General features: G+C 39.5%; 1 protein-coding gene across 13 annotated transcripts in view; it reads right to left on the bottom strand.

Annotated features, from left to right (window-relative positions):
• The window catches only part of DLGAP1 (DLG associated protein 1), a 399,529-nt gene that overhangs the window by 106,214 nt on the left and 279,018 nt on the right, over positions 1 to 14,297 (bottom strand). For all 13 annotated transcript variants that reach the window (XM_074549059.1, XM_074549033.1, XM_074549041.1 and 10 more), the window contains one exon: positions 13,134 to 13,348. In XM_074549059.1, coding sequence (XP_074405160.1) covers positions 13,134 to 13,348 — 215 coding nt within the window. The remainder of the gene's footprint in view (positions 1 to 13,133; positions 13,349 to 14,297) is intronic.

Genomic DNA, 14,297 nt, shown 5'->3' with positions numbered 1-14,297 from the left:
CCTCTGGGCTTTCTCATGGCAAAGGGTGTGTACACAGAGGCACCATGGATTACCCAGCAGGGAGGGAGCTGGAGGATGCTAGTCTGAAAAAATAAATTCACAGCAGCTAAACTAAGGGAATAATTCCTCGAGATGTGCAGCAGGTGGAAGGAGAGAAGGCAAGCACATCTGAGGAGGAATTACAAGAACTGACCCTTTTATTCCTTGGTGGGGTCTTGCCAGCAGTTTTCCCTCTGGCAGGGAAGCATGAGGATGATTTCAGTCCTTCTCCCCACACTGCGCCTCAGGGCTCACACAGTATGGTGGGGCTCTTCCCAGGCATCTCAGTGAGCCCTAGGAAATGCTGCCACAAGCATCTCTACAGGAGCACAAACCAAGCAGGAGCCAAAAGCAAGGGGACAATGACTAACATTGCCTGCCTACCATGTCTCCAGCCTCATTAGCAGGTTCTGTAATTGTTGCACTCAGTGTGCTGAATCAATCCTCGTGACAACGCAACATACAGGAGGTGAGTGCCATCACCCCCTTTTGCCCAGAGCTGGAGGCACAGGATGGCTGTGCTTGGAAAGGGGCCAGGCAGGGAACAGCAGCAGCGGGATGTCCTTGGCCCAGCTCCCGAGGGCACAGCCTCCCGCCATGGAGGCACAGCATGCCGTGTGGGGGCCACACGCTCCCACCTCTCTGCTCCCCTCTGGCACAGAAAGGGGCACGACACCTGAGAGCCTTGCAATTTCTGTCCTCCATTTTAATTGCTCAGCTGATCCGCCCCTTCCCGAGGGGAACAATTCAAGCTCTCGTTCCAGGTGCACCCCTCCGGCTCCTTTTCGACCTGAGAAACACCACGCAGCAAAATCATACCTTAGAGCGCTCTTGAACTGTAATTAACCTTAGTGTATCATTTTTATGGAAGAGAAAGCAGTTAATTTGTCTGAATTCAAAAGGACTTGGAAGAAGAGTGGCAAGATAATGTTTTTTTTAACAAGCAGCTTGATTAATTCATGGCAGAAGCTATCATCCCATTGTGTTGGGTAGGAGGCAGACATTTAAAGCCTCTTATCAACTTTGTCCAGGGGAGAAAAAATCCTCCATAGATCAGATTTTAAATGCTACACTTGAGACTTGTAAACAACACACTGCAGAATCCTGCACTGAGGACCCAGATCCCAATTGCATAGAATTCCCATGGGCTGTCAGAGAGAGTCAACAAGCATTTTAATGTGACTTATTCCTATAAAGTCTCATGCCTTGGGGAGAAAAACTAGTGTTTATTTCATGAATGGTGCATAGCTCCCCATGGAGCAGGAAGCGATCCCAATGGATATCTCAGGCCTTTACTGGGTGCAGTGGGCAGCCCCAGGAGAAGGGCAAGAGATTTACATTCATCTCAGATCTAACCTGGATCACATCTAACCTTCCCACACTGGCTGGCTGCAGTGCTGCCCATCATAGAAGCATCAAGGGAGTAACTATGAAATATAGTACGGCACAATAGAAACTGTAGGATTCAAGCCAGAAGTAAACTTTTACCTCTGTCTGGCTACTAAACAAGATTAATTTTACTTTTCATCTCTGGAAATATAAATATTATGACAAGGCTTTAGATTTTTAAAAAAATCGATGGTTGAAAATGTTGCAAAAGAGGCTTGCAAATAAATCTCAAAAAATTTAATTCAGAGTTCTAAGTTTTACTTTACAAGTCAATTTTATTTCATCCTCTTCTTTAAACATACTCCTTAAAAGTACAGAATCTTCCTCTATGTATTATTTACTATTCTCTATTTTGTACCTGGTTTACTTACATAAAATAAAATACATAATCTGGGAACATATTCAAAAGAAGAAGAATCTCTATAACATCAGCATCAAACTACAGCCCTGTTTTTAAAGAGACAGCTGTTCAGGTGATTCATTGTTTGCATGAACTTCAAATGGATTATTTTATTATTCTTTGGGCTGTTCCCCTTGGGGAAACTAGTTACATTAAATAACAAACTACCATTATATGGACATACTGATTCCAAGAACTGGGGAGGAAATATAGTCATAACAGGCAATTTCAGTAGCAAATGAAGGCTTGTCCATATTGTGCCAGAGGCAAAGCACTCAGACGGATACCACATCATCACAGAGATATAAGGAATCTGATTAGCTTCTCTGGAGAAGGAACAATTAGAGCTGATAGGATAAGGGCTCCTCGGCGCTCATGTGTGTTTGCACAGGGATCAGTGTGCAAGCACCACCTGACTGCTGGCCAGTGACAAGGGCACCTCAGCTGCTGCGATCTTGAGCCACTGCAGCCACTTCTGGCTGGAGAAATGGAGCAGGGAGCAAACCCAGTTGCTGAGGAAATCACTCCAAAGACAGCTTGAATTGTGACTGAGAGCAGCTGCCCACCACGTGTATGGTGGCAACAGTGGAGCACCAAAACTGAAGGAAGACAGAGCTGTTTTCAACACAAGCTGAACACCTCCCCAGGGAGAAGGGATGCAAAGAGAGGGATCCAGGAGTGCTAACAACAGACTGGCTCTAGTCAAGACTAGAAAGGACAGGATAAGAACTGTGAAAGACTGATAAGAATGATGTTAATTGCACTAATGAAAAAAAAAAAATGAAATGACCACTGATGAAATTCTAGCAGAAAGATGTGTAAGGATCAGGGTTATAATAAATGAAAGCAGAAGAAGCTGCTATGTACTGTTTATTTTCAAAGTGTAAAACTCATAATAAAAGGAAATAAAATAAGCAGTGGGGAGGTGGAAATATAGAAATAGTTGATAGCACATTAGTTCACTGAGTGAAGGGACAGTGACTGTTATTGTGCTATTCTTCATGCAAATCTTGTCTCTTTTAATGGAGAAAGGACACTTAGCTGAGTACTGAGGTTTATAAGAATATTAAGGAATCACTTACGAAAAAAAAAATAGAGAGAAAAAAGAAAAAGGACAATAGAAATAGTGACAGAGTGCTGACATTCATTCCAGCCACTGTCAGTCTAACATCTTATTTATGAATAAGGCATCATCCACTCCCTCTCTATTAAAACTTGTTCATCACAATTGTAAACAACAATTAATTTGTGCCCTAAGTCAAATGATCTTTTTGTAGGGGGCAGGGAAGTGGTGGAGAACAGGAAGCAATAGGCAGAGAGTTACCTCTGCCAGAAATGACATCCTACCCAACAGCAAATGACTGAATAACTGCAGTGGAACAGCCTGACTCACCAGAATTTCAGACAAGTCTCAGCAACACATCTCTGCCAAAGCCCTGTTGTCTCACAGCTCTTGCAGCCACATGGCTGACATGAGTCCAACAGATCCTGCACAAGGCTGGAATCCTTGGCTAGAGATTTAGATTGGACCCTATTGACAAGGCATTGCCAGCATTTCTCAGATTTCTAACATTTTTTGATTTCAACTTCATGAAGATGGTTTAATGACATGTTGGTTCCACCCACTAGAATAGAGAAGAAAATACCTATTCAAAATAGAAACTGTCTTCCCTTAAAATCTTGTCTTTTATCAATATAAATTTATCACTTCTACAAACATAACTATTATGTGATGAAGCTACAACTCATTTGATGACATAGACAGCATTTCACCCAGAGTGTTTCCAAGTCTTCTGCATTATGTATTTATACTTATTTTTGAGATTTATGCAAAGTTCAGAACCAAGTTATTTCTTTTAAAGTAATAAATAACTGTGAGCATTTTTAGGGCTAACTGAAGGAGGACTACCTCCCAAAAGTAGCTTCTCAAGGTTTCCTTTCAAGCATGGAGTAATAAAGGCTTAGCACAGATTTGCTATTGCAATTGTCATATGTAACACAAGAAAAATTTACATACTAGTCCTGAAATTTCCTGAGATTGCCTTCAGCATGATACATCACTGTCACAGTGCAGAGCTGCACAGACACAGCTCAAATAAGTCTGCCAGTCCAAAACCACTTGAAGAAAGAGAGGGATTTGGGTGCTGTGGATGTGGCTGCTGGCATTTGGGGATGACAAAACCAGTTAGTGCTTTCTGCAGGCTCTGGGCTTGCTGGAGGCGAAGCTGCTGGGCAGCTGGGGTGCAGGCTGCTTGGTAGCACAGCTCTTCTGGAGGGGAATGGGAAATTGCTGTGCAGCTCAGCTGCAGATGGAACCACAGAAATCTCTCACAAGGACTCAGCAGCTCCTTCAAAGGTGCTTTCAACAATCTTTTTTCCCACACCAGCAAATTAAACAGGGATTGTATAGTGGTTCTCTGCCCTTGTGGTGTACAATGAGTAAGAAAGCCAGCACAATGTAAAAAAGCCTTTAAGGATCTTCCCTCATTTCCATACTTCTAAAAAGATTTATACCTTCTTTAGGAGGAGAGGAGATTTTAAAGAGTCAGGTCTCTTCAGATGAACTTTCATTCACATATGTCACAGGGAGAAGAGTGGTATTTGATGCTGCACCTAATACAGGGGCCATACACTTTCTTTGCTGCCCCATGCTCCCTCTCTTCCCTGCACCCAAGCCAGCAGAGAATGACTAAATTAGGCTAAAAGTTGCTCTATCTTAATAGCAATGCAAGCACAAGAAAATCAAAGAAACAAATTACTGGGTATCAACATGACTTAGATGGCAATAGTATCTTTTACTTGTAAGAGCAGAACAAGTTTTCATCTTAATCTCTCTTTCTCTCACCCTAATATGATGCAGATTAGCAGAAGATGCCAAAGCATGTCAGCAAAAACACTGTCTTGTACTTTCACATTAAAACTAAGGCAACACTATTTTAACTTTTTCTATTTTTAATCTGAAAGAGCTCCACCATTTCACAGTGAAAAATGATTGCACTTCTGGCAGATCAGAATAGAAAATTATTATGAATAATTAACTTAATTATTGTTGCCTGTTTGCTTGTCTTGCTATGTAGAACATTAAGGACTCCAGACTGATTTTTTTTGCAAAAGCACATCTCTTTTTATGCCTGTGCATTTTCTGCATGGCAGGTTCAATACATCAGCTGAGCTCCCCTCAGCAAACTAAAGCAGAGAGTACAAGATCACATACCAAGGGTCAAGCATGGTATGGCTGGCAGCGGTGGGAACATGATTTCAAAACGCTAGCAATGAAATAACATTTAAAGAACATGAAAGAATTGCACAGCCCTGCTGTGGGTGGGATAGCTATATTTGCTTTTCAGCAGCAGGCCTTCAGGAATAATTTGGTTCTGATGAGAGTTTTATTTTTACATTGAAAAAATAAGTTAAGGAAAAGAAGTAAGAACAGTGACAGCGGGTATATTCAACAGCCTGAGACATACAGACAGAGAATCAAAAAAGATAGGTCTGGAGGGGTCTTCAAGAGGTCATTTGGTCCCTCCTTCCACCCTAAAGCAGGATCAGCAATACCTAAATTTGTTCTGACAGATATTTTTTACCCTTTTCTTGAAAATGCCCAGTGAAGTGATTTCTTTTGGCAATCAACTCCCACGCTTAACTATCATTATTGCTAGGAAAATGTTCATAACATATAGGCTGTGTAAGCCTTGGCATACACAGTCTTTTTTTTCCCTGCCTTCACTGGACATTATTAACTCCCTTTCTGAGGCAGAATTTTAAGTATGTGGGAAGAAGTAGGGCTAAAAATAAAGAAGACCAAACACATTTGCAGACAAACATGCATGTAGGCTCTGTAGACTATACACTGAAAGAGATGGCTGAAAAACACATTTTGGTTCACTAATTATAATTGTTTTTCTTAACACAAGCCCTAGAAGTGCCCATTTGATATATAAAGTGCAATGATAGGCTTTGCTTCTTAAGAGATAACAGTGTTACTTTGCATTCATCAACACCATTTGCTGTAAAATGCATAAATGTTTCTAGGATTTAATTGTGAAGCTAGGATGTTGGAATTCCTAACTTTCATCTGTGGCTATGTTCCATATCAAGCTAAATCTTGTGTAAAACTGAAACAGATGACTACACACAGGACAAGGATTTTCATGTCTCCAAGTAAGACAATCATCTAAATGAGGTTGCTGCTTTTCTTTAACAGATTACTGACTTCCAAATTTTTTTCTATGATATTGCCAAAAAAATCACATTTTGGCTAGAAAATTATAGGCTTTTCCTTTTTTTAGCAAATGTTTATGCCTGGAGAAGAGAGTGCTCTGGGGTGACCTTATTGCAGCCTTTCAGTACCTAAAGGGGCCTACAAGCGAGCTGGAGAGGGGCTTTTTACCAGAGCATATATGGTAGGACAAGGGGGAATGGCATCAAATTGAAAAAATAAAAGCAAGTTTAGAGATGAGATTGGATATTAGGTGCCTGTGGTGAGACATGGGAAGAGTTGGTGGAAGCCACATTTCTGGAAGTGTTTAAGGCCTGGTTGAACAGGGCCTTGAGCAGCCTGGTCCAGTGAAGGGTGTCCCTGCACATGGTATGGGGGGCTTGGAAACAGATGATCTTTAAAGTCCCATCTAACCCAAACTGTTCTATGATTCTATGGATACTCTTTTGCAAGTTTACTGTAACAGTATGATTGCCTCAAATTTCAGCAAGTAAAGGTAAAACTACAAGTGGGACAATAACAATAGAATACACCACAGATTACAACAAAATTTGCACTTCTCATCTCAGAGAAACAAGAAACATTATTTATGCAACTATAGTAATACTGACCTAACAGATTGTATGTAGCTAGGTGTGGACTAATAGAAAGTTAGGCTTTACAATGTGATAAGCAATGACTGCTCCCAGTGAGACTGTGATATCTAGGGAATCTGTTTCATTGCAAGATAAACTGGTGGGGATCACCACAGAAGTAGAGAGGAGGAGTGTTCATCCTACCCATGTCCTGGGCAATGAAATGTAGGGATGTAAAGGCATCCATACCTCTGTGTATAGGGGACACAAAATCCTGAAGGCAAGCTGCCATGGAGCACAAGATATCTCTCATGCCCATAACTGACTGAATGTGTTTTATAAATCCATCACTACCAACTGTTCATTAAAAGCTCCAAGCTCCTCCAATAAATCAATATCCTCTCCTCCTTAAATATCATATACACAAAACAGATGTCAGCTGAAATAAGAAAACCATTGGCTCCTGAAGTATGTCCACCTACTGCCTCAAAATAAATATATTTTTCATTGTCTTGCCTTTAAAATTTTTTTCTGACTTATAAATTATTCACTGAACTTAATCATACTTGACACACAAGCTTGAAAAGTGAGAAATATGTTCAACAGCTTCTGCCTAGTTGGAGAGAGAAGGGATTGCAATAGTATGAATAAAAAGTTAATATATCCTGCACCAGTGAATGTGTGCTGGGAAAGTTACTACCTAGGCCAGTAATAGTTCCAGAATACTTATGTTCCTTAGGTTGCAAGTCCAAAGCACATGGAAATGCTTCTGTCTTTTTAATGCAAAATTAAAAGAAAATCCCTATTTAAAAAAAAGAAACAAAACACGCCTCAAGGAACATGGAAACAATTCCTTTACTAGCTACAGGTTTGATAAAAATGAAAGAGACTGCAACATGAAACAATTACACCAACTGTACTGAAAACATACTGTAAAACACTAGTAAAAGATTAATCAGACTTATTCCTTTTGTACTAATTAGCAAAGTCATTGTTCCCTAATTGGAAGTCACTCAGCAAGAAAGAAAATTAACAAGCTTCCCTGCATGTGTCTAAAAATATTCACCGTAATGAAAATGTGGTATTGCACCACCTCTCCCTTCCCGCTGCCTGAGATCTGGATCAGATCACTTTAGCAGAATGAGGACATCACCTTATTTAAAAAAAAAAAAAGGAAAAGAAGAAAAAGAAAAAGAAAAAGAAAAAGAAAAAGAAAAAGAAAAAGAAAAAGAAAAAGAAAAAGAAAAAGAAAAAGAAAAAAAGAAAAAGGAAGTGTGCTTTTGATTATATGACACTTTCTCCCTCCCTGGATATTCTGGAGTATATTATAGTATTATACAAACACCTCAAAGTAAATAGGCACTCCTTCCCAGGGCTGGGATGCTTTTCATACCGAGGGATTTATGATGTGCTGTATGGTGAAGTGTAGTGTAAGGACATCAGCTCAAATGACAGAACAGCCTGGGCACTGTTTCAGGCTAAAATTATCCATGCATCCCTTGTAATTTCCCTCAGTGCAGACACTTCCCAAGGATCACTTTTAGGAGGACCAGGGGATTTCCTGTCTTGAAATATGCCTTATACTAAGTAACAATGGAGTTGCTTGATTTTCCTTCCAAGTCAACCTAGTAGAGCTGGTGCTGCAACTCTGTCAAGATTTGGTTAGTAATGGAGGTTGACTCCAGCTTGGTGGTTTGTCCTCCAGGAACTCACTTGATCAATTCTCAAGGAGGTGACGTGAAAGTTTGAGTTCAGGATGTATAAATCAGATCTCTCTCCTTCTCCTTGCTCTTGTCACTGCTACTAAGCTTGCTAACAGATTATACCACTTAATTGAGCTTGATAATTTATTGTGATTTGGTTTTCAAAACAATTTTGTCTCCAGATTCCCATAAACATACAAGCAGAAAGTACTTACACTATTTGTATCAACACATAAAAATAAAAATGTAGGTGTAAACAAATAACATGCCCCTATTTTGAGATTTTTTTGAAATGTCTCTGATAAACTTTAAAGGCAAGAATTGTATTTTAAGTCATCTATGAAGTAAATCCTAGGAACAGATGCAGCTATGATGGAATTTATATAGAAAAATTCTTTACCATGGGATAAAAAGAAGAGTCTAATGATTATATGCTCACATACTCTTTTCATCATCAGTGGTGAAACTTAGTGTGCATTAAAAAGGGGTATTGGTGTTCATAAGTTTCTCTTAATCAGAGCTGACTTGAAAAACATCACATGCCTAGTAAAATGCCTTGAAAGTATAGATTTGCTAAGAAAAAAATCTCATTTCTGTTCTTCCTTCTATCCTTTTTACATAAGATCTACAAATGCATCTACAAAATATCAAGATAATTAAAATTTTCAATTCACTAGTGATCACAGAGTGAACAGAAAAAAATTTATGTGATCAAATATGAGTTCAAAACAAAAATTCTGCAACTGTATTTAACCCAAAATCCATGTCTGTCAAATAAATTACTGTTATGTTTGGTAATATGTTACAAAACCCACCTCCAAACAAACAAACAAACAAACAAAACCCTCAAAGAAAAGATTCAAATGGATGGAGTCCCCACAATAGCAGCAATAATGAGTTAAGAAGCATAATTTGAATCTGTGTTCTAAGCAGTGAGTATGCCTGCAGTGGAGAAGAGGATGGGGGGAAAATGAAGTAGAAAATCTGTGGTGACAGGATCCATCTCTCAGCTCTCTTGTCCTCAAAAGAGTTTTGCAGTCCCTTTCACATTCCCTATTTTTTTTTAGGCTGGGAAAATGCTGCCATATTATTCCTTGTGCTGATCCACCAGCTACCTTGCCCAGAGCCCTTCAAAAGAACAGAAGTGATGGCTGCAGGTCCTTCCTTGCCTTATCCAGCTACAGATCTTGATAAAACTTTCTGGAACTTCATATCTTTCGGATTTCAGTCTCTCTAGCCAACTTGGTTACAGTTGCCCAATGGATTTAAGAGTTACTGGAAGCTGGAGGTGACAGGTTGGCATGCAGATAGCAATGTAATTGTGTACTTTTTATCCCATCAAAAACCCATGCTAAACATAAGCAAGGTACATATAAGTAGTGAGGGATTATGTCCTGAATCACACTCAGCTGTAACAGAATTGTCAGTTATCTGCCACCTGCACCTTCTTTGGAAGTTTGCTAACCAGTCCATTTTCAATCTGCCTACAAGTGAAAGATAAACTTTTGTCACTTACTAGGAATGGCAAGAAAATACCACCTTTTTTTTCCAGCTGAATCAGTTTATCTAGACTGTGAAATCTTAAAACACCAAGAGCATACTGTCAGCAAAGACAGAGAAAAAAAAAATCTGCTTACTTCCTGATAGGATAATGAGAATGCAGCAGCGGAGGTGTGTATTTCAAAATCACAGCAAGCTGTGCTTTATCCAGAATGGTACCACAGCATTTGACACATGTGCTGTAACCACATGGAAACCATGGCAATGGAGGAAAATGGTAGGAGGGAGATTGTACAGTATGGCAGGGAAAAATCCTTGGCAAAACCAGGAAAATAAATTTGTATTATGTAAAGGAGATATGACACAGTTGTGCTGTTCAAAGGTTATTCCTTATATAAAAAGCAACACTGGTAATAATGAAAATACTTTCTTAGAAGAGTAGGCGCATGAGCAATGGTAGGTAGGTAGGTGGGAGGAACAGCGTGGGTTGTGAGACCAATATTAGACTTAAAGGAGTCAGAGAGGAAAAGTCCCAAAAGATGAAAAAATCACTTCAGGAAGAACAAGGAAAGCAAAAGGGAACATGTTTTTAAGTTGTTTGCTCTGCCAGAGATAAAAGTGCAGCCAACTAGAGACTGAATACAGCAAACTGAGAAAGGGAGTAGCAGAAAGAAATGCATCAGGAAGATCCCTGACAATTACTACTGTAGAAACACTGATTTCACAGCGTGCTTTGTTCTTCATGGACAGAAAAAACCAATAATTAAAGGAGTGAAATACCACTCAGCTTTAGGGTGTTAATAATACCCTTCTAGGTCAACTAGAAGGTCCACTAGTGACAGTAAAAGGCTGCCTGCTGCCTAGAGCAGGCTTTGGCTCATTTCCACGAAGCTCTTATTCAGGTGCAAATTGAACTCAAGTCAACAGCAAGGCAAGGAAATAACTTGTTATCACACATCACACAATTGCTTGATGACCTATATTCAGTGAGTTAGGGGCCCTAGTTTGGTCTCTGTCTAACACACCTGCAAAACTCTGACACAACTCTCGGGTTAATCAGGGTAGCAATGGGATGGAAAACGAATGTCATTGTGAAGGTCAAGTCACACTATTAAGAAAGTATGAAGACATCTGCAAACAAAGACCTAGCTTAACAGAAGACTTCAATTCCCAGAGCAAGCACTCAGCTGTTTCTCATAAAACCCCCAGAAATTATCATGTTCAGCAGAAAGTAATGAAAGCACTGCATAATTATGTATTATACAAATTGTCTCTGAAAGTGAAAGGTTCCTCAGGAAGATATATTTCTTTAAAATATCAGCATAGATTAAAAGAAATAATTCTATTTCATCCCAATTCATGCTGAAAAGCCATTGAAAAAGAAAAGTTATTTCATGCTTTCTCCTCTTTTCTGTTTTACTGCCATTTACCATTTTCCCTTCCTTCCTCTACCCCATGATTTACATCATATTCCTGCACAGCTCCTAAACTTATGTGAATTTTACAGAGTGAAGCTTAAAATTTGGCACATTCCTGAAAGCTTTCCTAATAGGAAGCGATTAAAAAGCATGGGAAATTAAGTATTTATACAAGGATTTTGCTGAATTACAATGACTTGAAAGCTAAAAGCTTCTGCTGCCTGGCACCTCTGGTCTGACAGCCTCCATGGGTGAAGAGTGACATGCAGGACTTTCGATTTTTCCTAAATCTATCTTTTTTTTTTGCAAATCTTGTATCTACAGAGAACAGAAATGATCAAGAGCAAATACACTTAATGTGATGCATTGAGCTTCACATATACTATGGAACTCTGGAAAGTATGCTTCTAAAAACTCAAAAAGAATAAGCTCTGTGCCTGAAAGTGTGTCCATGCATGAAGCCTGGCTGGCTGGGCTTTGTGGTGGTAAATAACATTCATGTTCACCTTGCAGAGGTTGCAGTAACTGATTTCACAGGAAGAGTTTTGGCTCAGGAAGGGATGTGGTAAAGTCCTCTGGATGATGAAAGGAATCACTGGATCCCTTGAGCAAAACCAGCTAGATTATGAAAATCCCTGCAGAAAATGAGATTGCTTTCTCCTTTGGTCACTAATAGAAAGACAGACAAGAAGCAATCCCAGGCTTCCCTTGAGACAAATTCAGGCAGGATGCTATGGGGAGCTGCAGTAAGCTTGCTTTTTTCTTCTGGCCTATTCACCACTGATGTCAAAGCATAACATTCTTAACAAGGATCAAACAGTTTTCGCTAAAATCTGCTTCTCAGATAAGGTCTCTGGAAAAAAATGGGGTAGAAGAGGACAAGGAAGGAGAAGAAATTAATCAGGGAAATGCAGAAGGAGTCTTTTGTCACTGATCATGGATACTAGAAGAGATAGAGAGCCTTTTATTCCCCCCCCCCATTTTAAACCCACAGCCTTAGGCAAGTTATACTAAGACTGGGTTATTTTTGGTCCAGTGAACTATGATTCACTATTATAGCTAAGAATTTTAAAATTGTTTCTGTCTTTTTTTAAAAAAGACAGAAACAATTGTTGATTTTAAATCCACACTGTTTTCTTTTATGGATATAATTAATTTTCTTGCTTTAAGGGACTTTTCTATTTTAGAATCAATTAAAATGAAATGGTTATACAAAATTGTCCATTTGTGCAATTTTCCTGACAATTTGGGTGACTTTTTTAAAAGGCCCAAATAAAGGAAAAACAAATAGTGACATTTAAAAATCTCCAAAAACTCATTATTCCTTTTGGCTAAAGTTTTCACAAACAATTTTAAAAATCCGATTTTGGTTCTCTACAAAATACAGTGCAATTCTGAGTGGAAAACATGGGTTTGTCTACTTTCAGATAGTCTTTGCTCTTTTTAATTAAATGTCAGGTTCTCTCTGGAGTTGCAAAGACTATCTAAGGTCTAATTTCAAATGTTGAGTATATATAAATACACAGTTACACAAAGCTTTTGCAGGCCGAAGCTGTATTTTAACAAAGCATTCAAAGAGTGCACCTACTGTACATACCTGGATGCTCACTTAACACTAACAGGTTAAAATACTTTGCAAATTCATAGCACTGGTTCCTTTTCAGAATAACATTGAAATACACTCTCAGATTTACTCTTGTTAAGGAAAAAAAAACATGCAAAAATAAGCATGATGGAACGCACTGGTTCAAATACGTTCCTGAACTGGTAGCTGGAAATAAGAGAAGAAACAAACATAGGAAACACAGAAAATGTAAAGAGAAGAAGCAAACATAGAAAATGCATGTCTTAATGGAGAGCTGTAGGTGATAGAGCAGAACCTGGACTTACTTGAGGGTGGTGAGCTCGGTAAGGGATGGCTGGGTGGCCTTGAGATAACTCTCTCTCCGTGCAGCAATCTTTGGAGATGGCTTGGGGCTTGTGTCCGAGTCTCCGCTGTCATCGTCGCCCATGGCTTTGATGTAACTGCCGCTGCGCATCCGGCGGCAGGGAATCTCGTCATCTTTTCCTCGTGGAGTGTAGCCACTCCATTCATCTTGAGGAACCTGAAATGATGAACACAATTCTCTTGTTAGCACACTCCTCCCCGATGTCATTGGTAAGCCACAACAGAGCCATAACAAAAACTCTGATGGCTTGTCTTGTCTCATTTGACCATGGGTTGCTGTTGCAGTGGAGGCCCACTTCTCACCCTGCAGAGGCACAAGCACCTCCAGAGTTCTCTGCTATTTTCCATTCCTTATCTGGGAAGCTTCAAGCAAACATGCTGACATAAAAGGCTTGGTTAGGTTTAATACTGGACAGGTAAAATCTTGAGTGTTTTCAGCTATTTTCATTCAAAGTCTTTATAAACCAGATCAAAGTATTTTTAGTTCAGCTCAACATATTGAATGTCTTTGGGGAGGCACAAAAGCTGAAATACAAATCCATATATGACAATCTTTTCTGACAGAATGTACACAGGAACACTCATCAGGATGATTTTGGCTCAAGATATATTTCAAATTAGTGGAGCTATGCACTAATTATCACAAAAGTAGGTTTGCAAGTGTGAAATTTTACTAGTATTGCTTTTATAGCTTAATTAGTGCAACCACACACCCGCAGCTTGCAGTGAGCCTCCTTTTGAATTCTGTCTGAGTCCTACAACCCTTTATTCCTTTTTCTTTTTCTTAATGATGTGCATTATTTCTCTTGATCTGAAGTCAGTGCTGTCCCTTCTTTGTATTGGAAATCTGGAGCAGTGGGAATGTGCATTCATGAGATTTTAAGACATAACAAAGGACAGTCCAAGAGCAGAGTGCTCTTGCCCTCCCATTGTCTCCTTTCCTTTGCTCCTGGGGCTTCTGACCACATGAACCAGCATCCTCCTCTTTCCTGTAACTGCAGAAACAACATGCAGAGGAGCAGGGTCTTTGAAGCTGCTTTGCAGAAACATCATTTTTATCTAAAGGTGAATCTTCAAAAGGGTTTTTTAGTTAAACAAATATTGTG

Source organism: Zonotrichia albicollis, chromosome 1 (genome assembly GCF_047830755.1).
Source record: "Zonotrichia albicollis isolate bZonAlb1 chromosome 1, bZonAlb1.hap1, whole genome shotgun sequence".
Classification (NCBI taxonomy): domain Eukaryota; kingdom Metazoa; phylum Chordata; class Aves; order Passeriformes; family Passerellidae; genus Zonotrichia; species Zonotrichia albicollis.
The sequence above is the reverse complement of the archived record's forward strand: the minus strand, read 5'-3'. Positions and strand labels throughout refer to the sequence as shown.